The sequence below is a fragment of the Peromyscus maniculatus genome, chromosome 19 (assembly GCF_049852395.1).
Source record: "Peromyscus maniculatus bairdii isolate BWxNUB_F1_BW_parent chromosome 19, HU_Pman_BW_mat_3.1, whole genome shotgun sequence".
In the NCBI taxonomy this organism is placed as follows: Eukaryota; Metazoa; Chordata; class Mammalia; order Rodentia; family Cricetidae; genus Peromyscus; species Peromyscus maniculatus.
In genome coordinates this window covers 38,015,041-38,040,899 of record NC_134870.1, presented here as the reverse complement: position 1 = coordinate 38,040,899, position 25,859 = coordinate 38,015,041, and the positions used below count along the sequence as shown (strand labels likewise).

The window sequence follows — 25,859 nt, the reverse complement described above, 5'->3', positions numbered from 1 at the left end:
GATAGATTCATAGGCAAAATTTTACAAAATACTAATTAAAAAAAGCAACATGCAAATGAACATTGTGATCTCCTAAGTAAAATATTTTAAGGCTATATTTTTATATGTCAGTAAATATAAAATACACTTTCTGGAAGGATACACAAAAAACTGGGGGAAAAGATTAAGGCTGGGAGAGGGAAATTTTTAGAAAGACTGAGTATGTTAAAAAGTGTATAGATCAGTTATGCCTAACAGTGATAGCAATTAATTTACCTAATTTAATTAATTATGAGGAATTTTCATCATAAATTGGTTAGTAGTATATACTTTTATCACACACTAGAAATTAGAAATACCCATGAAATGCTTTACTTACAATCCTCCTTCTAGGAAATTACAAACATTCTCATCTCGCTTAGACACCAAATGGAAAGTCTCCCTGATGATTTGCTGTTGCGTATCTTCACTCTGAGAAAGGAGAATTCATGTGCATTAGGATCAAGTTTACAGGTGCAACAGCATTTTAAGACATTTTGAAAATAAAAGATAGTAATTTTAATCTGGAAAAACAAAAGGGAAGGGTCCTTGGAAATCAGAGACAGATTACAGAAGCAAAACCCCACATAGTTTGATGAAAAAGAGGAAAATCCACTATCGTTTACCACTACCATGAAAGAACCGGAACACTCAGACACACCGGGGAAAGAGGAAAGCAGACACAGGCTAGTACCGGAGACCGATGCTTTACAAACGGCTAAACTAAGCCGGGAAATAACATTAGACTAACTCATGGAGCCAGAGTTAAGTATATTTGAGTGCAGGGACAAGAGAGAAGCTTGGTTTACAGATAAAATGAACCTTGATGGAACACAAATTGAGGTTAATGAGTCCATCTTACTCATCTTTATGTAAATAAGACCCCAAACCAAGAATTGGTTCAGTAGATATTTTCTAAACTCAACCAAGCAATTCCTATCCCAGTAAAAAAGAACTAGCTTCCCAAGTCATTAAAAATGTGAGCAAAATTATGAAGAGAAACCTCACAAGAAAGGAAATACGATGGTCCACAAACAATACAAAGATGCTAAGGCTCCAAGTAGTCGGTGACATCAGTTAAAGGAACAACGGTAACACTTCAGGAGCCACACTGGCACAGGTGTAACACTCAACACAACTTCAGGGCAGAGAAATGCCCGGCCCGCCAGTGCACGGGTAAGCAGCACTAACAGTTCACAAGTTTCATTCATCAACACTTGTACTCCTCATACGCTGCTGACCCCTACGAATCCAGTGTTTTGAGGTTAAAAAAAAATTGTCAGCAATGGCATACATATAACAAACTCTTAATATATACAACAGGAAAGCGCTTATAAAATGGCCTTTTAAAAGCTGAAGTATGGGGAGGCAGAGGCAGGAGGATCTCGGTGAGTTTGAGGCCAGCCTAGTCTACAGAGTAAGTTCCAGGACAGCCAGGTCTACACAGAGAAACCCTGTCTCGGGGGAAAAAAAAAAAAAAAAAAAAAAAAAAAAAAAAGAGCTGAAGTAATCCATATATCCTCCATTCCCAGAATGGATAAACTATGATATATTCTTACCCTTCACCATTTACATTTCCAAATCATAATGTGAAAAGTAAAAGTGCCTTGATTCAATCTGTCGCAACAGCAAGAGGCAGACTGGGGGGCTACAATGCACGGCTTATTCTGTGGAAGTCTGGGGGCTACAAGCCCAAAAATCAAGATCCCAGCTGTCATTTCCGGTGCACGGTTCTCCTCCTAGCCTGTGGGTGAGCTCTTTCTCACTGGGTCCTCATGTGGCAGAGAAAGAGAGCAGAAGCAAGCTCTCCAGCACCTCTTGGGAAGACACTACTCCCACCAGAGGGCTCCACTCTCACGCCCTCATCTAAACTCAATACTTCCCAAACTCCAGATACCATTCCATTGAGGCTGGAGCTCCAACATGGGAATCTGGGAGAGACACACTTCAATCCACAGCTGAAACAGAAAGGGCAAGGAGCACAATGATACATAATCATTCCATTAGGATAAAATTCAAATCCAAGCAAAACTAAACATTGCTTAATGACACATATATTGCAAGTCACAGAAACAAAATATTGCCAGCAATAGTGGCACACACCTGTAATCCAAGTATGTAGGAGGCTGAAGCAAGAGGGTTCCAATTTCAAGGTAACCCTGGACTACATGGAAAGTCAGATGATAGCCTGGCTACAGAGTGAGACTTTGAGCCAAAGAAAAACATAATTAAACTATAAGAAAACCAAAAGGATGAATAGCAAATATTAAAGGATTGGTTTCACAAAAATTATATTCTCTAATCACATTACAACTAGGTAGAAAAAAGTCAACAGTTAAATGCAAATTATTTTAGTTTTCAATCAAACTTTTAATGAAAAGATCATTAACAGTTTCTCATCTCTGTACATAAAGACTCAAGCTTCTGAACAGAGAGACCGGTCCTGGGTAAATGATTCCTCTATGACACTGGAAGGCTGCACAGCTGCAGCTCCAACCTAAAGTTAAGCTCGGTGTGCCTCCCTCCATCCCTCCCCTGCTCTGGGAAGGGTGGCAAAGTAGGACATGATCCCTTTTCCAACTCCAGTGAAATGAAATAGATATTCTTCTGCAGGTACTTGCAGATGGAAGGAACCCAGCCTGGCCCCCTGGGGCTCCTGCAAGCGGGGGGCGGGGAGTCCTAGGATCTCTCTTTGACCCAAGAGAAGTCTGTTATTCAGTATTTTCAGATCAATATATTACAGCAATAAATAGCAAGGTGGGGTAAAGGGATTTCCTGGTAGAAAGTTTAAGTAAGTGACACCCCCACTTCCTAGAGAGCATCCTAGGAAGAGAGTTTTGGGTATCCTTAGTTTCCACAGCCCCCAACCACCTCCAGTTTATGAGGTCAGACTGAGACTTTGGACAGATCCTTCTCCATCCCTCATTCCTAGCATCCACTGCACAGGTTCATCAACGCTAACCCCATCATGGCTGGTGAAAGGAAGACCTTGGTCACTGGAGCACAAAAGGGCTTGAGAGTCTGTCTGCTCTAAAAACAGGCTCTTAAATTTTTTTTTAAATCACCAATATGAATCCAAACTGGCAATTAATACACAAAATTCCCCTCCATAGCATAAACATCCTCCAAATTTACTTTGGACCTACCTGTGGAGTTTGCTCACCTGCGGTTTCTCCCCACCCACACATCAGCCACAGTGAATGCTCACTGCTCCCTCCAGTCCCCTGCCTCTGTCTTGAAACACCTTGCTCATCCCACTTGCTACTAGTACCTCTTTAAGTCTCAGCTAAACACCAGGACTCTGTGCACTCTTCTTTTGACTCTCAGGAGAAAAAAAAAAAAAGCTGTCCTTCCTACCTCCATGCTCCTTGGTACCATTTCTACTCCTGTTACATACTTAAAACAACATACTTGAACTTCCTTCATAGACTCCAAATTCTAACAGCAGGGTCTGAGCTCTGTATATGAAACACTCAGGAGAGATGTATACTATGAAACAAGTAAAATTCAGAAATTAAGGATATCATGAAAATTGTAACACAAGAAAAACTAGAAAAAAAAAACTTCAGGAAAATGCCTACACAAGAGAGGAGGCATAGAAGAAAAGAGAACATTTTAAGAATGTACAATAGTCCAGAAGAATGAAGGATTACAGACTCAGAATAGAGAGAAGGACTGGGGATTTAGGTAACTCGGTGACAGCCTTTGCTTAGCACAATCAAGGGCCCTGGGCTTAATTCCTGCATCAAAACAGAATACAAAGAAACCAAGAAATGGTTACAGTAGACAATGAGAGCTTCTAGAACGAAAGACCTGATGGAGCACCCCACGCTATGGATGTGAACAGTCTCACAGCAAGGAGCTCTGAGACTTCAGAAACAGGAGTTGTCTATACATCCCGGTAAATCAGTAAAATCCTCATACACACAAAGGGAGGAGCCAGACTTGCTGCAGACTTTTTGAAAGCCAACCCTGGAAACAGAAAGGTGGCACAGTCTGCAGTCATGGAAGAAGTACTTCTGACCTGGAATTCTAAATCTCAATCAATGTACTTACACTAAGACTTTCAGAACATCGAGGTCTCATAAAATCTACTTCTTGTTACATTTTCCCCAAGAAGTCCCTGGCTCCACCATGATAAGGCAACAAAGATCTTCAAGCAATTGAAGATCTGACATAGAGAACAGGCAAGAGAAATCCCTCAGATAATAAAGTCCAAACACGACTGCCAAGCAACTGGTGCAAACTGGTCCTAGTCAAAAGGTTCCCAAAGAGATTTCTTAACGAACAGGAAACTGGCAGAGACACATATTAGAGATAAGTAAATTTTAAAAAGCTAGCTCAACAGGAAAGCAGTTATCTTTAAGGAAGATAAAATGTCAGAAGGGGAAAAAAACAAAGCAAAATTTACAACATGGCTCAGCTGAAGATAGTTTACATAAAAAACTAATAATGAGCACTGAGGAGTGATGTAATCCGAAGTATGAAATAGCTTTGAGGGACTGAGACTCGGATGTTCTAAGTCAGAACTAAATAATTATTTCCAATAACAAAAACAAATAGATCATGAAATGTCTACAAAAGAAAACTTAGCCAAAAGCACATTACTTACACAATGCTGTGAAACCAGATAAAGGTAGTCGCCTTGGAAAGGAGACATAGGAAAGGCTTTTTACTTTTGAAATTATAATTTGATTACAACATTTCTTCCTTCCCTTTCCTCCCTCCAAACCTTCCCATATACCTCTCCCAGCTCTGCTTCAAATTCAGTCTTTTTTTTTAAACTGTTATTGCATGCATATACGCATATGTATATACACACACGTATTTCTAAATATAACCTGTTCAGTTGGTCTAATGCTACCTGTATGTGTGTTTTCAGGGCTGACCATTTGCTACTGGACAACTGGTGCGCTCTTCCCTGTGGAAGGCTCTTTCCTGCTATCAGTTTGCCTCCACTGCTTATAGTCCTTTCTGTAAGGCTGAGACCTCATGGGTCTGCCCAGTCTGGCAGTTCACTGGTGTCATCCTTCAGTTCACATCTGCACAAGCATGTTGGTGAGACTTTATGGGTGTAGCTTCTGATATTATTAAGAAACACAATCTCACAGCAAACTCCCTGATGCCCTGGCTCTTACAATCTTTCTGAAATGTTCCCTGAACCTTAAGAGTGGGGAGCCCACTGGAACTGGGCTCCACAACTCCCCATTTTGAATGGTTGTGGTTTTCTGTAATGGTCTCTGTCTGCTTACAAAGAGAAGTTTTCTGGATAAAGACTACACTTACCTGTAGTTGTAAGGACAAATGTTTCTAGACTGCTGCTAGAGATTATGCTGGTCTAGTAAATTAGTGGTTATAGACTCGCTTCCAATAACCATGAGTTCAGGAGAAATAAGCAGTTAGCTAGGTTTCCAGCATCAGGCATGGTCTCCCTCCTGTTGAGCAGGATTTCATTAGTTTAGTTTAATTAGAGAACTGTTGGCTACTACCAAGGTATGTGTACCACTATTGTACCCTTTGACACACGGTTTTTCACTGAACATGGAGCTTCCTGTAGCAACTGGAATGGCTGGCCAGCAAGTCCTAGAGATCTTCTTGGTTTGGGATATTTCTTTGGTGCTGGGATTGGAGGCACATAGGGGACATGGTTTTCACACAAATACTCAGGATCTGAAGCTGGCTTCTCATGCTTGCATGGCAACCATTATATCTACTGAGCTACCTCCACAGCCCTACTGTGTTCTTAAATTACAGTAATTCCTATTCATTAACACATGTGGTGGTCATTTTTAAGCTTTTTTAGATTTATTTCGTTTTATGTGTACTAGTATATCACATTCAAGCAGTGCCTGTGGAGGCCAAAAGAAGGCGCCGGATCCTCTAGAATAGGAATTACTGAAGGCTGTGAGTCACCAAGTAATGCTGGGAAACACACTCAGGTCCTCTGGAAGAGTAGTACAAGCTCTCAGCTGCTGAACCACCTCTTCAGCCTTAACAATAAGATTCTTCTTAAACAGTCGACAATAGACCCTTAGTTTGCTCATCATAATCAACACACACTCCTGTTTCCAGCTTTCTGACAATACCACTTCATCTGTTTCCAAGCTTGGATCCTGATGAAAGAAAGCTATTATTGGTTTTGTTTGGGTAGGTCTAGCCAGATTGTTGGGTTTTTTTTGTTTGTTTGTTTGTTTTTGTTTTGTTTTTTGAGGGGACAGGGCAGGGGACAAACTCTAGGTTACAGGAACTAACCATTTGGACTGAACTGTCAGGGGGGAAAAAATCAGCCTTCGGATAACTAATTTTTGTGTCATTAAGCAAATGAAGAAGCACTCTGTAAGGTGTCACTGACTTGGCTGAATCTATGCTGGAATCCATCTACTACGCTATACTACTCACCCTGTAGCAACTGTTCAGAAGCCTCTGTATCAATCACATAAGACCCAGGTTAAGTGCTCCCAAAGAATTTTAACCAATGCTAAAGGAAAACAAATCATATGAAAAGGCTGGAGAGATGAGATGGCTCAGTGGTTAAAAGCACTTGTTGGTCTTGTAGAGGCCGAGGTTCAGTTCCCAGAACCCACGTGGGAGTTTTTAACCATCTCTAACACCAGTCCCAAAGGATCTGATGCCACCTTCTGACCTCCTTAGATAGCAAGCACGCACATGGTGCATATACACAGATGTAGACAAAACAATTCTACACATAAAATGAATCTTTAAAAAATATTTTAAAATGAAATCATATGGAATTTTTTCTTTAAAAAGTTGAAATATGGGGCTGGAGATATGGCTCAGAGGTTAAGAGCACCGACTGCTCCTCCAGAGGTCCTGAGTTCAATTCCCAGCACCCACATGGTGGCTCACAACCATCTGTAATGAGATCTGGCGCCCTTTTCTGTATACATAATAAATAAATCTTAAAAATATTTTAAAAAAAAAAAAAGTTGAAATATGTAATAATATGTATTGATACCACATTACTCAGAACTGTTGATAACTGTACCTTTTTAAATTTCATTTTGCTTTGAATTTTGAAACAGGGTCTCACTACGTTGTCTAGGCTTGTTTCCAAACCACGGGCTTAAGTGCTCTACCTGCCTCAGTTTCCCTAGTAGTTGTGAGTACTGGGAACGCAACTGGGTGCCACACCTGGCTAATAAGTACCTGGGAGTTTAGCTAAGTAGTACAGCATACTCTAGCATACATAAGGTTCTGGGTTTCATCCCCAGCACTGGGAAAAAGTAAGAGATGAAAAAGAAAATGCATTTAATTATCCTACCTGCCATATTGTCAAAAGTCACTAAAAAGGAAACCAATAAACATAGATAAAACTTCTTAAAGATGTTTTAAAAAAAAAAAACTACACATTCAAAACTTCATATTTTAAGGATTTAAAGAACAGAGTACCTTCTAGTGCCTGAAGTTGTTAAATGGGCTAATACTTAAACACAACTTACAACTATATTGGAGTCACACGTATTTTACAGTTTAGAAGTGTTACTGCTTGTACTTTAAATGTGTGGTAATCTTTAGTATATGTGGAAACAAGGACAACAACTCATATTTCTACTTTATTAGCATGACTCACTAAGGAATATATTATGGTTTACCAATAACATAGAAATCATATAGCCCAAGGAGGTTTTGTTGTTGCTTTTATGTTTAATAGCTATGTAAAAATACATTTGGTTTAAATGTTAGTAATATACAAATAATTTCTAAGTAACTATTAAGACTAAAAGTTACTGTTGCCAGATTGCTGTGGCTAAGCATTATATGACAGAGAATATGCACACACACAAATTCTGAACTTCTGCAATGACACTCTCAAGGAGACAGCAGGAAAAACAAAAAAGGAAGCACTCAGCCCACCCATTCTTAGTATCTGGCTCTACCGGAATGAGCCAGATTTTAGCTCAGCAAAGACTTGCAAAACACGTGTTACTTCACATCTCACAAACAACACCAACTGAGAAGCATGACCTAGGCTACTACAACACAAAATCTACAGTACAAAGGGGTAGAGATGACCACGTGAATGTTATGTCCTGAGGAAGCCTAAATGAAGAGTGAAAACCCATCATAGAGGGGAAGCATGTCAAAGTTAAGCAATTTTCAAACTGTTAGTATTAACCATAAATGTTGAACTTAAACCTCAGCATCCTGTCAGGATCCAGAACCATTGGCCTAGAAATATCCCTAAATATTGCTTAACTTATTTAACTCAAAACCAATCTTACTGGATATATCATTTTTAAATAAAGAAAAATTTTTAATTTATTTGTGTGAGGGAGATACCAAAGGCACAACATGAAAGAGGGCTCTTTCCTTCCATTACAATGGGTCCTGGGGATGAAACTCAGGTCACTGCCGATAAATTAAATGCCTTACCCAGTGAGCCATCCTGACAGACCTGATGAGTACTTCTTAAGAGACTTCTTTCAACTTTACACAGGACTGGATGAAGTAGCAGCTATTCCACTATTACTTTTGTGCTAAAGATGTAGATTCTGAAAAATCTCTACTTAATGAAGAATTTTTTTTTTTTTTTTTTTTTTTTGGTTTTTCGAGACAAGGTTTCTCTGTGTAGCTTTGCGCCTTTCCTGGAGCTCACTTGGTAGCCCAGGCTGGCCTCGAACTCACAAAGATTCACCTGGCTCTGCCTCCCGAGTGCTGGGATTAAAGGCGCGCGCCACCACCGCCCGGCGAAGAACTAAATTTTAACAGTTGAAAGGGAATTTAACAATCGATTTTAATCCAAATTTTATCCCAAAGCTAGATTCCAAAGAAATGCATTTAACACCAATCCATTAGGAATTTACTACAGTTTACTGCAGCTAGAGAGAGTTTTGGTTAAGAGTGCTTACTGCTCTTGCAAAGGGATAAAGTTTGGTCCCCAGCACCTACTTCAGGCAGCTCACAACCAGCTGAAATTCCAGTTCCAGGGGATCCCACTCCTTCTGGCCTCTGCTGCAACCTATATGCACGCGGTACACATAGGCACATAAACACAATTAAAAACTAATTTTTAAAAAAGTTCCGTACATTAAAGACTCAATGTTGACTGCTGGAGGTGACACAAATATGCTTAAATCATAACTTCCAACAAAAATTCTATAGGATGTCCCAAGGACTTGTGGGCTGTGAAACAGAATACCACACCCTAAAAATAAAGTTCTAAGACAAGAGCAGCAGCAGGGGAAATCCCTTCAGAAAACATGGACGTAGTGTCCGGGCTAAGAACACAGACTCAATTTGGGGCATGTCACAAGGACAAGACAGGAGTTTCAGGCAATGCAAAAGGGCTCCACTTGGGTGACCTACACAACAAATGTCATTTCCAACCATGCCTCCCTGACAGTCTCCACTGGGGTGACCTACACAACAAATGTCATCTCCAACCATGCCTCCCTGACAGTCTCCACTGGGGTGACCTACACAACAAATGTCATTTCCAACCATGCCTCCCTGACAGTCTCCACTGGGGTGACCTACACAACAAATGTCATCTCCAACCATGCCTCCCTGACAGTCTCCACTGGGGTGACCTACACAACAAATGTCATCTCCAACCATGCCTCCCTGACAGTCTCCACTGGGGTGACCTACACAACAAATGTCATCTCCAACCATGCCTCCCTGACAGTCTCCACTGGGGTGACCTACACAACAAATGTCATCTCCAACCATGCCTCCCTGACAGTCTCCACTTGCGATGCTTGTATTCTTGATGTTCATTCTCCAAACATTCAACCTCCCCATCCATCCGGGCACTCAGGTATCTCTGCCTGGATTGTCTTTCCCCTAGGTATCTCTCTGCAAAGTTGCTTTTCTTACCACAGTCAATACTGCACTGAAACACTGCTTCCTGGTGAGAATGTCACTGGCGGCGGTATTTTAAGTTATCACCCTCACGCTCCCTACTTTGCCTTGCTTTAGTTTTCCACACCATATATTAATATTAATACCTGTGATATCATGTAGGCCATTTATTAGCCATGTCTACACTCCCCCTACAAGTAAGCAGGAAGTAGATGTGTTTCTCCATTTACAGTGCCTGCATGTGGCAGACATGAAGTAAAGATTTGGTGACAAGCAGACAATGGAATAAATGAGTGGAAAAACAGTATCTGCCCTCACAAGGGTTATGGTCTAGTGCAAGAAGCAAAGAAATAAATTACTTTCAATTATTTCTGAAAGACAACTTAGCACATGGTTGGGAAAATCCAATGTGTAACCACTGACCCAGAGAAACAGCTTCTGGATCACCACCTTCTTTCCATACAGCCAGCATCCTTTGAAACACATCCAGTCTCAGCCTCCAGCTGCACGGTCACTCAAGGACCAAGAGTGCCACCACAGCGGCTTCAGCTGCACAACTGTTCCCACAGTGGCCTTCACTGCCACCGACAATGAAAGGTCAGAGACAGTTCTACTCCCACTGCTGGACAAGAGGAAGTTGTATTTCTAGATTTCCAAGTTAAAGCCACATTCCATATGGTTTAAGTCTACCTATAGTAGTGATGACTATGAAATCATGGATTAGCCAAGGGACCTATAATGTTTAATAATTAATTTTATAATACCAGGGATTGAAGCCAGGACCTTGTGGACACGAGACACACTCTCACTAGCCCACCTTTTACTTTTTATGTTGAGACAGAGTCTCGCTAAATGGCACAGGCTGGCCTTGATCTCAGTAGCCCAGGTCTTGAACTTCCAATGCTCCTGTCTCAGCTTCCTGAGTAGCTGGACTTACAGGCCTTTACTACCAGGCCAGACAAATTACTAAATTTAAATGTAGGGGAAAAAACCAAAACTCTTTAATGCAGTTTCACTCTTGGAACATACCTTTTCTACACAGCAAACGGACTCAACAAGGGCTAGTTAACATTTTAGACAATCAGGTAATGTCAAGCTAACGCATTGTCTTCCTCAGAAGGAACAACTAGAATTTTATTTTGGATTCAAGAATAATCTAGCCGGGCGGTGGTGGCACACGCCTTTAATCCCAGCACTCGGGAGGCAGAGCCAGGCGGATCTCCATGAGTTCAAGGCCAGCCTGGGCTACCAAGTGAGTTCCAGGAAAGGCACAAAGCTACACAGAGAAACTCTTGTCTCGAAAAACCAATAATAATAATCATCATCATCATCATCATCATCATCATCATCTAGGCTTTTTAAACAGACCATTAGCGTTTAAGTTATACTACACTAAAAGCTGCACAAAAAAGTGGAGCAAAGTGTTCTTTATCATCAGGGAAAGCAAAGCAACTTAAGGAAAGGAAGCAGCTCATTTCTCACTTCAACCAACACCTCCACAGACTGCATTATCACTTTAGGCAAACTGACATTTTCACGTTTCATTTTTAATGGCAGGAATAATTTCCATCTGGGGCCATGCGCATCAAGGGTTGGTGTTGGCACATCTTCAACACTAAATTCTAAGTCCATGTCTGCTGTAAGCAAAAAACGCCCCAAGACAACACAACAGCTACGGAGCTCACATTCACCTTACAAACGACAGCTCAGTCTATGACCTAGCCTGAGTTCTGCCCTCGGGGAAGGCATAGGAGCCTACTACCTCTCCTCAATCCTTTACAAACTGTCTTCACGACTTTAAAGTTATCTGTTCCTAGCAATATTAAACAATGTTCACAGTTCTAGAAGAGAACTTTCACAGATGCTATTTCGTTTAAACTAAAACTCAGGGCAAATGAATGCCCCTATGTTTTGATCGGGGGAAAAAAAGAAAAGAAAAGAAAAGTCACATCAAAATGAAATCGTTAACTCCGAAACACAGAATCCCTTTCTGGATGGGTCAACGACTTAGGCTGCCAGTTATTTCAAGAGTAAATCCAGGCAGTAGGTTTAAAAAGTCCACTAGCAACGTCAGGTCCCCACTGAATTTTTTTTTTTTCAACAGCCACCTTGGAAGTCATACGGGGCTTCTTCAGATGCTTCCATATGGAATCACACTGGACGGACCGTCCGGCCAGGGCGTGCGGCGAGCCAAAGTTGCTGAGCTCGGAGAGGATTAGGGCGGACACAGCGGCCCATCTGTCCCCCCCGGGCGACAGAAAAAGCAGTCCACCTGGACCCGGGCTGGGCGACAGGGAAATGGGACTCGGGGAGCCGGGCTGCGGGCGCTCGACAGGAAGCAGCGGCGCTGCCGCGGCGTGGGGCTGGAGGGGCCGGGCAGGTGGGCAGCGCCCCTCGCGGCGGCACAAACCGCCTCGCCCACAGACGGCGAGCCGCCGGCGGGGAGTGGCAAGCGGCTCCCACCGGCCGGGCTGACAGGCAGCGGGGGCCAAGAGTCGGACGCGGGGAGGGCCGCGGCGTCGCGAGGGTCGCTCTGGGGGAAGCCTGCTGGGCGCTGCCCGGCGCCGGCGCTCGCCCTCCTTCCCCCCCCCCAACCCCGGGGGTCCGCGGCACGGGGGGCGATACTCACGTAGGGCTGGTAGAACTTGGAGAGCCGCGGCTTCCCGTGGTTGTTGAAGATGAGGATGGCCTTGATCATGGCTGGGCCGGGGCCGACCGGGTGGGCGCTGGGGCCAGGGCGGGGGCGGGCGCGCGAGCCTCCTCGCCTCCGGGAGCTTGCTGCCACTGCTTCCCCCACCCGCCCCCTCCCGCGCACGCGCGCGGGCGCGCTCCCGCGCCGCGGGGCGGGGCCTGGGGGCGGGGCCGGCCACAAGGAAACGGAAGCGGCCCCGGGCCGGAACCAACTCGCCGGAGGGGGCGGGGGGTGTCCCGGTTCAGCGGGTGGCGCACGGAGGCTCGTCTCGGAAGCATTCCGGAAGCTCGCTGCGGCTAGACGGCACTCGTTGCTCCCTTAAGCATTGTGTTTCCAACGGAGCGTCTGCGCGTGATGCTCTCCAGACGCCCCGAAGTTCGCTGTTGGCTCGGGCTCCCCCCACATACACCCGGCGCCTGCTTTGCGACGCTCCGGGGAGCGAGGCCCAGCCTCTGCGCCGCTGCGTCACTTCCGCCGTCGACTCTCAGCGGGCGAGATGGCGGAAGGTCCCGAGGCTGTGCTTCAGCTCCCTTCCTCGGCGGCCGCGGCCGGTGGCGAGAGCCTTTCGGAGCTCTCCCCCGAAACAGCCACCCCGGAGCCCCCATCTTCGGCCGCAGTCTCGCCGGGGACGGAGGAGCCTCCTGGTGACACCAAGAAAAAAAGTAATGTCAACATCCGTTTGTGGGCGGAGGCTGGAGGTTTAATAGCGTTCCTAAGAGTGACAGCCCATCAAGCAGCAAAAGCGAGAGAAGGGCGCGCCCCAGAGGTGCGCCTCTGGAAACCGAGCACAAGTACTTCCTGGTGCTCACGCCTTTTGCGTGCCTAGGTGACCCGGGTGGTACCCGGGTTCGCCATCCTTCGCACCTTTTACAGCGTCTGGTCTTTGAGCATTTTGAAGGTGGGAGCGGAGCGAGATCTCGGTAGCTCCAGGTACTTAACGCAAGAGTACTTACTGGAATAAAAATTTAAGGTGACAGCAAAAGTGCGTTACAATCCACGAATTCTGACGAGTTCGCTATTGGCGTCCCCCTCCAGCTGAATATGAGTTCATTCTTTAGAACAAAAAACCTGGAGCTTCAGATACTGTAAAGAATGCTGAGGACAAACTAAAGGCATAGGTGTTGCCGTTTTATTAACTTTTTATTTATTTGGGATGGGGACCGTTCCTCTGTGCGACATTGAATTTCTTTAACTTGTTGCCCTCAACCTCTGTGTTGCCTTAGGGATGTGTTTGCCACTGGAAAGTAAGGAAGTTCAGGTTAACTTGCCCCGAACACTGTAAAGTTAGAATTGACTATAAGAAAAACCAGCGAATAAACATGTATCAGTGGAAAAGATGGACCTTGTCCTCATGTTCTCCTTTCTGGAGTCATAAACTGTAGATCCAGTTGTGTGTTCTGCTCCTTAATCTCACCAATTTGTTGATGCTGCATGGGAGGAGAATTGTCTCCCAGCACTGCTCCAGGGGTTTGCAGGTGTATGTAGCTCAGCATTAGAATACTACAAAAGGTCCAGGGGTTCAACTCCCAGCTCATCAAGAAAGAAAAAACAGACTGACTCTGCGTTGGAAGGGAATCTGCCATGTATATATGCTGTACTGAGTATTTGAACAGATAACCACTGTCAATTTAGGGGGGAAAAAATCCTAACATTTTTTTTCTTCCAGTTAGCCGTATCCAGCTGACTTTCAAAGGTTTCCTTTAAGATGGAAGCACCAGGCTGAGAGTGGTGACATGCACTTTTAATCCCAGCACTCAGAAGCCTGAGGCAAGCAGATCTCTGTGAGTTCAAGACCAGCCCGGGCCAAAAATAAAAACAAAAGAATTCTGTTTAAGTCAAAGCTTTAGTCCTTCACACTGATGATTGCTGTACAAAAAACAAACAAACAAAAAAAACTAGAAATGGCCCATAATCCAAGATACTGCCTGAGGTGACTGTTTATTTGGGTCTCCATATTTTCTTTTCTTTTTGACAAATATCTTTTTGTAGACAATTTGATGATGAGATATTTCACATTTCCACTGTAATTTACAGAAGGATTGCTGAAACAGGTTATTGGCTGGCCCTGGTGGCACAGTATTACAGGCTTCCCCGGCCAAACTTTTGAATGCCCATGCTAAGGTCTTACTTTGCAAAAGATTTCGATTGCTGTGTATATTAACTGTTCTCCAGGTGACTCCAATGTGTAGTCAGGGTTCTGAGTAACTTGCTGGTAAGCAAGTCATTTTGGGAATTAAGACTGCAGCTGTAATTACTATATAATTACTATAAATTACTACATCTCTAGCTTCTTGCCCTCTGGCTCTTCTTTCTTTAGTAGTAGTACAACTCAGTGCCTAATTGCTGCCTAGTTATTGATTGCTCCAGGGGGTTGAGGGAACTGGGGAGGAAGGTATGAAAGATAGGCTAACCAAAATCACCTTTATGCCTTCCTCACTCAGTCTTATTCCCAAATTAACTGAAAGGACACTTACAGAGTTCTTTTCCAGGAAGATAAGCTGCATCGTATGTTCTAGATGCCTGTATTTCATTTCAGGAAGAAACTGGATCTCCTGGAACTCAGGCTGTAGACCAGGCTAGCCTCAAATTCCCAGAAATTTGCCTGCCTTTGCCTCTGCTTCCTGAGTGCTAGAATTAAAGGTGTATATTGCCACACCTGGTGTCAGGAGGAAACTAAACTTGAATAAATTGATCCCAACTTTGAATACCAAACAAATGGGGCAAGAGTGTGATAGCCACTTTTGGGGCAGCTTTGGTCGTAGGTGTCTCTTGAGGGAATTAACCTTCATTAAAGAGCTCAGTCTTGGTTCACATATCTGTGTTTTGAATCCTTGAAATGTTACTTCTCCCCTTGAAACTTCTTTGGGGCCCCTGATTGTATTTTTTTTTAAGGTTATAGTTTTGGGGTTTTTGTTTTGTTTTTTCACTAAAAAGTTAAGTATAGAAAATTTCATGTTTACAAAAAGCCATATGTCACTACTATGAAGTAACATTTTGATGTATCCTCTATATTATTGTGAATGTGTGTGTGATACTTTCTTAATGAAGTTGGGGTTATATACACAGTCTATTTTGCACCTTTTGTCAACTTCTTAAACTATTAACTGCTTTTATAATGTGTTTTTTGAACAGCTATTTAATAATCTTAAGGTTCTATTAGTACAAGTTATGCTCTGGGTACTGTTTACATTAACTGACTTACTCCTCTTATCAACCCTCTGAGGTAGGTGCTGTTACAGGGATTTGAGAATGAAAGATTGCCGTGCTTATAGATCTACAAGAGACAGAACCATCATTTGGACCCAGATTGGAATAATGTGTCATTTTTCTATAAAGTCTGCCATAAAACATATTTCATTTAATCCCTTCTACATATATGTGTTGAATATGTAAATTTACTGCTTTTTTCCTATAAAAATAAATGCTTTGATGGTGACATCCTTCTACATGAATCTTTATAAATCTCAAGGTTTTTTAGATTTTAAGTAGTATATTACTGAGTCAAGGTGTATCTTCAAGTATCGGATAGGTATTACCATATTGCTTTCCAGAAAGCTATGCCATGTTAAAGTGGCAAGAGCAGCATTCCTGGCACTGCCACCCTATTACCACCAGTTTGGTAGGTGAAAAATGTATGAGTTTTTTAGTTGACTGTTTGGGCATTGTTTTATATCATGGGCCAGATTGATTTCTTATCTTTAGAATTCTGTTATGTCAAAATGTTAATCCCTTAGGAAGAACTTTGTACGGTCAAGAAGGAAAATAGTGGAGAAGAGTCTAATATCTTTATATCTCCAACATAGCTCCAGAATAATAATTACATAAAACATGTAGATAAAAAGTTTGTGTTCTGAACTGTTTCACATCACATTCTCATCAGATGTTTCAATATTTTTTTTTTTAAGTTGATATCCTGCTAAAGGCTGTAGGAGATACCCCTATCATGAAAACAAAGAAATGGGCTGTAGAGCGAACCCGAACCATCCAAGGACTCATTGACTTCATCAAAAAGTTCCTTAAACTTGTGGCCTCAGAACAGTTGGTATGAAAACAATATTGATTGTTTGCCTATAAAAATTCACAACAGGTCCTAGGCAACCATGAGTAACACATGTACATACAAAGCTACACATTGCTTTTGTTACATGTACTTTATCAGAAGATTCTTTGAAGCGCTCTGAATTGAAATGAGTTTAGATTCACTTTGCTTTCTAATATAGTTGTTTTTTATTATGTTTATCTCTGGTGGGCGTTGGAATGTGCATGCAATGGTCAGAGAGCAATGCTTGGGAGTGGATTCTCCGTCCACCATGTACCTGGAAATTATCTCAGGTCATCAGTTTGGCAGGAAGTGTGCTTACCCCAAGCCCTTAACATCATGTATATTATTACTGTTAGTTCTTTCCTAAAGCATGATCTTAATCAGTCTTACCAGTAAAAACCAGGAGTCAAATATCGAGGAAATAACCAAAAGATCAGAGAAGCAAAGGAACAGCCACTAGTGACTTCTTACCTCTCTGGATCCTCAGACTGAAAGGGCTGGAGATCCTGTCTCCACTGCCTTATATTCCTGTCTCTACCTGCCTTATATTCTTGTCTCTACCTGCCTTATATTCCTGTCTCTACCTGCCTTATATTCCTGGGCCGTGATTATTTAAAGGTGTGAGCCATCACCACCCTGCTTCTGTAGTTAACTCCTGGCTAGCTCTGCCCTCTGATCTGCAGACAAACTTTGTCAGAACACAAACAAAATATCACACAACACATTCTAGTTTGTTTTTGTATTTTTTTAAAGCCTGGTGTTTTTAGTTACTTTCCTCAAAATACCACTGAATATCCATGTAGAAATATGTCATAGAACATTATATTCTCCATACATTGATAAGTTTGGCATTTAATTTACTTTGATTCCGTATTGCTTTTGTCCCATTGTTCTTGTGGTAAGCAGTATCTCTTTCATATATTATGAAAGAACTAAGAGGCAAATACCTATTTCCTGGTATACAATGTACTCACTCCATTTGGGTTTTAGTTGTGATAAGGAATTTGTTTCTTTGAAGAGCCTCGGGTGTCAGGCTTCAGTTGCCTTCCATCGTTTTTTTGGGGATGGTTTTATTGGCTCACCAAGTAGGCTAGCCTGGCTAGCCAGCAGGTCCCAGGGGTGCCCCGTCTCTATCTCCCCTAAAGCTCACCAAGTAGGCTAGCCTAGCTAGCCAGCGGGTGCCAGGGAATATCCCCCCCCCAGTCTCTGTCTCCCCTAAAGCTCACCAAGTAGGCTAGCCAGCAGGTCCCAGGGGACACCCCCGCCCCAAGTCTCTATCTCCCCTAAAGCTCACCAAGTAAGCTAGCCTGGCTAGCCAGCAGGTCCCAGGGGTCCCCCGTCTCTATCTCCCCATTGCTGGGATTACAAGCAAGTCCTGCCATTGCCTAGCTTTTTGTGGAGTCTATGAGGGGTAGAACTCGGGTCTTCACACCTGCATATCAAGCACTTTACCAGCTGAGCTGTCTCCACATTTACCAAGGGATACATGTTGAGGAGTGTATTATTAGATAGTTTTGTTCTTGTGTAAACATTCTAGAGTATGGTTACACAAGTTAAAATAGCACATCACATTACGAGGACCATGATCATGTATGCAGTCCCTCTTAACGAAATCATCACTAAAGTGCACAGCTGCGCTTGGCATTATGTGCTGTTCGGGGTGTGTTTTATCTTTGAGTACCCCATGAGATACAGATACTGTTATTTTCAGTATCGTTCATATACATAGGATAGACCAGGAAATGTTACTTGTATTTAGGGCCAGGACTCTTAACTGTCTAATTCAGTACTGAAGGGAAAAAACTTAACCAATATTTACTGTTGTGTAAATAATTCCTGTTGACTAGCTGTTCTCATATTGTTTCTTTAAAAAAAAAAAAAAAAAAAAAGAGAGAGAGAGAGACAAGATTGGTAAGCCTAGAATATTTTGTCCTTAGATGTGGAGATGGATGTTGAATGTTACCTGCCGATTTTCTATTTCTAAGAAGTTGATCAGAAGCCTCTCTGGCACTATGACTTTAATATCTTTAGGAATTTTTTAAACGCTAGAAATATTTTAATTTAAAACAGATTAAAATTGGAACAATGAATTCTTTTATTCTGCGAGTAATTTAATACTAATAGTGTCCAGCTTCAAACTCAGTACCCCTGAAATTTTTCAAAAGTAGTAAAGGTCAAAAGAAAAAAGAAAAATGTGTGTAACATACCCAAGAAAAATACCCAATATCAAATGTATTGATTTTTACCTGCATATGTGAAATTATTAGAAGAAATTAGAAGTCTTGTATTATGACTCACTTCTTTTGGGGTAGTCTCACTATGTAGCCCAGGCTGACCTTGAACTCATGGGCAAGCCTACACACACCTGCTGGGATTACAATTAGGAGCTACTATGCCTAAGAGGCATTTTGTTAATGTAGTGTTTTGAATAGCCTTCCAAAAACTATTTGTGAAAAACTATTTAAAATGTATTTATTTAGGGAACTGGCTCAGTCTATAAAGTGTCTTCCAATCACAAAGATAAAGACCCCCAACACCTACATAAACTCAGGGCCCTGTGCTAGTATATGTAACCCCAGTGCCTAGTGGGAGAAATGGGCAGATTCTGGATCTCACTGACCAGCCGGACGAGCCATTAGATTAGCTCCAGACTCAGAGAGAGGCTCTGTCTCAAAAAAATAAGGCAAGAGAGCCATCAAGGACACCCACCCAGTGTTGACCTCTGGCGCGCGCGCGCACACACACACACACACACACACACACACACACACACACACACACGTACTATTTGAAAGTGTCTTAGTTATAAAAAGGATACCATTTTGAATCCATTCTTTTTTTCTTCCCTATAGTTTATTTATGTGAATCAATCCTTTGCCCCTTCCCCAGACCAAGAAGTTGGAACTCTGTATGAGGTAAGTAAACCCCCCCCCCATCATGTCTATTATATAGTCTAGATTATTAATTCACATCTTTAAGAAATAGCATGCCATCTTAAATTATCGATGGGAGAAGAGAACCTTGTTCTCTTAGATCATGAACACATTTAACATAGTAAGAGCTTAATAAGTTAAGCAACAGTCAAGGGATAAGTTTCATTTAAAAGTCATCATTTGTTTTTCTTAGAAATTTTGTCTAATCTGTATCACTTCTGCATTGTTCATTTCCATCTGTAATTGTGATCTGACTCTAAAAAATTGATAAAACTGCACTAGATGACCTTATTCAACAGTGCTGCTTCATGGCAGCTTCATGGCAATAATCATTAATAGATACACCAGCACTGCCAAGAAAGAGCTGAAAATACCTTAGGATCAGAGCTATCAGGATATGTAAGCCCATACCCAAGGTACCCTGGTTTTGTTGACCATGTATAAATTACTGAGATGTGTAATAGAAAGAGGCATCTTTTGAAAAAGGTGGTATGTTACAGAACTCTTCCTTAATCTAAAACAAGCAGTGTTTAATATGGTGTCTTCTCTCTTTGCAGTGTTTCGGCAGTGATGGTAAACTGGTCCTACATTACTGCAAATCGCAGGCGTGGGGATGAGCCGCAGATGAACAACTTGATATCTTCACAGAGGAAAAGGCTCAGAGAAGTGTTGATGCTGTGGGCAGAGGCTTAGTGGCTATCCAGTACTCAGCATGAATCTGCCTTGAATTGTGCTTATGTATAAGAAAACATCATAGAGTAAATGGACTAAAAAATGAGATTTTACCACCATAAAATCATGAAAGATTAGTTACCCTCACACATTCCTGTTTCAGATCTGCCTCCAAGGTTAGGAAGGGGACTAGAACTCTGTCTGTTGTGGTTTTCAGGATGACTGAAGTTCTTTACTTGTGGAGTTGGCACTGTGTTGTTTCCATGGTAAAAACTAATTCACTGAAGAGTTTGTATTTTGAGGTAGGTTTTTTTTTTGTTTTTTTTTTAACTTATTCAGGGAACCTCTTGTTTGTTTAGAATATGGAATGTTTACATTTATTTGTGTTGCCTTTGGAAACCAAGTGCACTGACTTGTCTCCATGTCTTAAGTTGTCCAGTAGAGGGCAGCCCAGTTGGCAAAAAGGTTTGACAGTTTTGACATCTTTGCCAGGTGATTGGAGGCTATTGAACCTAAGTTCTAGTTAATGTGTAATCAGGAAAGCAACTATGTTGACAGACTGGAAGAGCTGGAGGATGCGCAGAGTTTAAAATTAATCATGCCGGGAAACAATGTTACGGATTGTGAGCAAATGAGTCCTCACTGCTTTTCAGTCTATCATTTAGGATTCTGGAGCTTCAGCTGGGTATCGTGATCCACACTTGTAATTTCAGTGCTCAGGAAGCCTGGGAAGGAGAGGGATCAGGAATTCAAAACCAGACTGGACTGCAAAGAACTTATCGCAGACAGATTCTTCCCCCATCCATTGTGTTCCCACTGTCAGTTACCAGTGTCAAAGGAACTGACTTAGTAAACCAGCAGCGGTGTCAGGCTTTCATTCATCCCAACCTTCATTTGTAATCTGTGTGTTTTTAAAAGTTTGTGTTTTTGCTGTGCTGGAGATCAGCACCTTGTTGCCCTCGAGGCCAGAGCTCTGCACAGCTGTGTCTCCAGCACTTGCTAAGTGTTTCATACTATGTTGTCCAGATTGAAAGCATTCAAAGACAGTGTTTTAAAATAGCATCCAATTTTATGCATATTTCGTGCCATCACAGAAAAGAGTTTGACTGTCATTGGGATCATAGACTGGTTATTGCCTGAAGTGAAACTTAACTTCTTTTTATATGTGCCGTATTTGTTATATTTTGTTTGTTTTGTTGTTGTTTGGGCTCTGCCTAGACTGGAACTCACAGAGATCTGTGTGCCTACCTCTGCTTCCTGAGTGCTGAGATTAAAGGTATGGACCACCTCTCCCAACTCCATATGTGTCTAAATGTATTCCAGCCAGAAGTAGACATGGTAGTGCACACTTATGTGCACTAGCTCTCACGAAGCTGACAGTTTAGTCAGCTACAGGATGAGACCATCTCAACAAAACAGGAAATTAATCCTTCCCTCCCCTCAAAAAAAAGCATCCCAATAATTTAAATGTCTAAATAGATTACAGGATTTGAAGTATGTCAGAATTCCAAGGGTTTGCTTTCAAAAGTGATGATAGAAATGTGTTTTTTTATCCAAAAAAAAAGACTTGATCTATGCTCTTTTCGTTTGTTTTTTGAGACAGGCTGTGTAACTCAGGCTGACCTCCTCAGGCCTCTGGGTGCCAGGCTTATGTGTGCACCATTGCACCTGGCTCGTTTTTAACTCTTAAATTCTCGAATGTGCTTTACAGTAGTCCTCAGCCATGTGAGCCACAGGAGATGCTGCGTAATAACACAGCACAGTGCTGTTCACTTCTTGTTTCTGCTCAAGAATGTGAGTTCCAGGTGTCCCCTTTATGAGCGTCGCCTTGGAGGGAGTTAATACAGGTAACAGTTCACAGAGGAGTGATAGTGAGTTATACAAAATGTAGGCTCAGGAAGACACCTGACATTCTGAAAGCCGGCAAGTACTGACTTAGGAGCACAGTCCTTTGGATAGGGAAGAGATGTGCTTTACCTTTGCCCACTACGAGGTTGCTGAAAGAACACAACGGTAGATATTTAACAGGGAAATGTGTTGAATTTACTGTTTGCTGAAGTTCCAGATGACAGAGTGCTTATTACCTCTATGAAATCAAAAATACTTGAGTTTCAATTTGTCATTTTTTATCAAAATAATTTATTGCCATATTAAATCAAGTTAACTAAATATGTATACCTTATTTTCTTCCCCCAGTAGCTTTGAGGACTCTGTAGGGATTTATCCTTTATCAAACTGTTTTACACTGTCTGTTGGTCTTTGCCCAAATGACTTTCGTCACTGATGTTTTAGTACTTGGAAGGTGGGAGCCCAGGAGTAATGAGGTGACTAGACAGTTTCAGATATCTCAAGTGCCATTGAAATCTAGGAGGAAAGGGGAGTGAACCCTCAGTTTATATTTTCAGTTTTCTATGTGTGGGATGAGTGTAGTAATGTCACACTTTATCTCCCTGTGCAGAAAGGTACAGAAGCATGCCAAGTATATATGACACCAGGTATATGCATATATTCCACTCCTGTCCTTAAAGTTATTTATGGCAAGGATTTCATAGTGAATTTTCAAATATTTAGAACATACAACAAGTTAAAGAGTGATTTGTTGCTAATGAAAGTAAGATTGAATTCTTCCTGAAGTCTGATTTTTAGAAGTTTTAACCTTAAAGGGTTTCTAACTGTCATGTTCTCTAACCACATAAGAAGACTGAAAATTGTAAGCTCTGCCCTCAGATTACATGACTTCAGTCAACCAGTTGACTTGTGTTTAACTCCAGCAGAGGGTAACATTGCATACTGCAGGAGTATGGAAATGAAAGTCGCTAGTTGTGAAGCCCCCATTTTATTTTCCAGTAATGTAATATGTTGGGTAAGCTTTGGGCAGGAAGAAAGCCAGCTGCAGGCCACTTAATGACAGGGGAACGTTGAGAAAACCCTCTCAAGGGTTTGTCTTACTAATGCTCCCTACAGTATGTTGTAGCCTCCACTGGATTAGGTATTTTTTGGTTTGCCTGGTCTTTCTTTGTTCCTAGGTTCCTCCGGGGATCCACTAACACTTTCACTCCTTCCAGCCGACTCTTTGAGGGTCTGATTGGGATCTTGAACTCTTCCTGAAAGCGTGTGTGAGTGACTCAGGAGCTCCCCGCTCCTCCTAAGAACACTTAGGAGAGCCATGACTGTGACAGCACTTAGCTGCATCTGCCATGCATGCACCCATCACTCCGTGGTTATGAGGCCTGGAAGTGGGATCGGGGGTGGGGTTTGGTTATTTCTTTTCAGTGACTGAATTAAGAGTGACGTAATTTCAGAAGCAGCAAAGAAGGACAGCTGTAGCTTCCGTACAGCAGAAGGTAACAAACACTTGCAACGTATGGAGAGGTTAATGCTCTTAATATATGGATTCATTTTGGCTAAGGCAAACACAGATCAGCAAAAAGAAAGCACAGGGCCTGGGCTAGATCTCTAATACTTGGGTTCATCTCTAGCACCCCAAATTAAAAATGGCTAGTAAGTGTGGAAAGACCTTGGGTGATTTAAAAAAAAAAAAATCTAAATAAAACTTCAGATGCTAATCATTACCTCTTAGTAATTAAAAACAAATTTTGACATGGTAGTGAGAAGTAAGTCTTGCTGTTCTTGGTGGGTGGAATATGGGTCTGTGCTTCAGTTTTTTAGGGAGTTAAGGTGGCAGTATCCAGAAAACCCTGATATGAAGTGTTAGCTGTGATCCATGACACTTGTAATGGAGTAAGCAGACTTTCCTATTTATTTAAGTCTTAAGGGTTTGGGGTGTTGGGTTTTTTGTTTTTGCTTTGTTGTCTTTTTTTTTTTTTTTTTTTCTTGTTTAGGAAATAATGGAAAGTGAAAAAAAAAAACATTGAACAACACTGGCTTTACTTGTTTTCTTAGTTTTCATGCCTGAAAGATCAAAGGTGAAAGACCATGAGGAGACTCTTAGAATTTAACTCCCAAAGTTCCTCTTACATCATAGGAAATGAACATGAATCCTGACATTGGTTACTTCAAGTCTCGGGGAAGCGCTGTCCAGTTTGAAATGGGTGTTTTTACAGAACGGTCCTGTAACAAGCTGGTCTGCATACCTCGCTCTCCCATATTTTTCCAGGTGCTGCATCTGGATTCACAAAGCAGGCCATTCCTCCTTTCTCCAAGTCCAGCCTTTTAGTCTCTTCACATCTTTACTCATCTTCCAAACCAGTTCATCTGTCTGAAGATCCTGACAGCTTTACCCTTAGAACTTGTTAGAGCCCAGCCATTGTCTCTTCTAGCTCCTCTACCCCTGCCAAGTCCAGTGATTGGATCTGCAGCCCTCCTCCTTTCTCCACAGTCTGCCAGTCACATCCAGGCTATGCTCGAAATTCAGACATTAAGGTTGTATCCGTCCCAAGGAATTTTGTACTTAGAGTTTCCTCCACATGGAAGTGTCTCCAAGACAAACACACTTGGCCTCTCTGGCTCCTGCTCAGACTCACATTTAAGGCCATCTTCCCCTGAACACCCTCTAAACTGGGAGCTCCTGCTCCCCAGCATCCCCTGCTCTCCGTGTCCGCTGTGTAAGTGTGCGGCCGTATCTGCCCACCTCTCCTCCTGCATTGCTGTCAACCTCCCTTAGACCACAAGCCATGTGAGGACAGTGACTTAAAACATGGGGAGTTTGGATTGTGTGAACAAGCTTGCCTCGGTACATGCCTTTTTAATGTTTTCCATTCATGGCTAGACAAATTATTTCCTGAACTCTAATACTTTTAGCTCCTTTCTCTCTGCTGTCCGAATTCCAGTATCTTACAAAGCTACAATCATTACCTTAGCAAATCAGTATAGTAGATCTTGACTTATGCTTATATAAATAAAAATAATGCCAGTAACTATCACAAGATGAGTTATAATATACAACTCTTAGGAAGAATTCTGTTGCCTTTTACTAAATTTGAGCTCAGAAATCCAGGATCCCCAAAGGAAAACCAACAATTGGATCGTTTTAACCACTTACCCAGGTTTCTTACCACCTTTTGCACATACTTCCCAGCATGCACAAAGCACAGTGTGCTCGGTATTGATGGAGGTGGAGAAAGTTGCCAGTCATGATAACCTATGTCTGTCTATAGTCACATCTAATGGGAAGCTGGTGATTGCCAGGGCACATGTGGAAGTCAGAGAACTTTGAGGAGACAGTTCTCTTAATTCCTTCTTTCCCTGGGTTCCAAGGATCAAACGCAGGCCTCCAGGCTTGCATGATGAGCACCTGTATCAGCTAAGCCATCTCACCAGCCCTGCAAGATACTTTTAACAGGAAATAATAAGTGAAAGATTTTTTTTCTCCCAATCCCGATTCCTGATTGGTTTATAAGGAGCTCTGAATCCTGGTGTGGAGCCACATACCTTTAATCCCAGCACTTGGGAGGCAGAGATGGACATCTGTGAGTTCAAGGCCTGCCTCGTCTACATAGTGAGACCCCCTCAGAAGAAGAAACAGCTCTGAGAATGACTGAAGGAAGGAGTTGGCACTGCCAGGTTGGGTGTTTGAGCCCACCTGCCTCTATGCAGAAACAACCTCTGGGCTTTGAACATATGCTCCAGAGGATCTCGTGAAACACTGCATTTGAGGGGCCAACAGGTTTTAAGAGGGTGTGCTGGTCATAGAAAATCAGGGAGATGTGCGAGTGTG

At 42.3% G+C, this 25,859-nt stretch overlaps 2 protein-coding genes across 8 annotated transcripts in view; one reads left to right on the top strand and one right to left on the bottom strand.

Annotated features, from left to right (window-relative positions):
* The window catches only part of Ap3s1 (adaptor related protein complex 3 subunit sigma 1), a 62,480-nt gene extending 49,780 nt beyond the window's left edge, over positions 1 to 12,700 (bottom strand). The window contains exons 1-2 of one of the 7 annotated variants that reach the window (XM_076555218.1): positions 12,473 to 12,700; positions 359 to 450 (exon numbers count right to left, since the gene is read on the bottom strand). In XM_076555218.1, coding sequence (XP_076411333.1) covers positions 359 to 450; positions 12,473 to 12,541 — 161 coding nt within the window. In that variant the 5' untranslated portion in view covers positions 12,542 to 12,700. The remainder of the gene's footprint in view (positions 1 to 358; positions 451 to 12,472) is intronic. The other 6 variants (XM_076555220.1, XM_076555223.1, XM_076555222.1 and 3 more) reach the window with 6 other exon arrangements.
* A 38-nt stretch (positions 12,701 to 12,738) lies between these two features.
* On the top strand, positions 12,739 to 22,351 carry Atg12 (autophagy related 12). Its single transcript, XM_006977658.4, has 4 exons — positions 12,739 to 13,197; positions 16,441 to 16,577; positions 19,430 to 19,492; positions 20,068 to 22,351. Exons 1-4 carry the CDS (start codon positions 13,032 to 13,034, stop codon positions 20,125 to 20,127), a joined length of 426 nt encoding a protein of 141 aa, XP_006977720.1. The 5' UTR covers positions 12,739 to 13,031; the 3' UTR covers positions 20,128 to 22,351.
* The last annotated feature ends 3,508 nt before the right edge of the window (positions 22,352 to 25,859 follow it).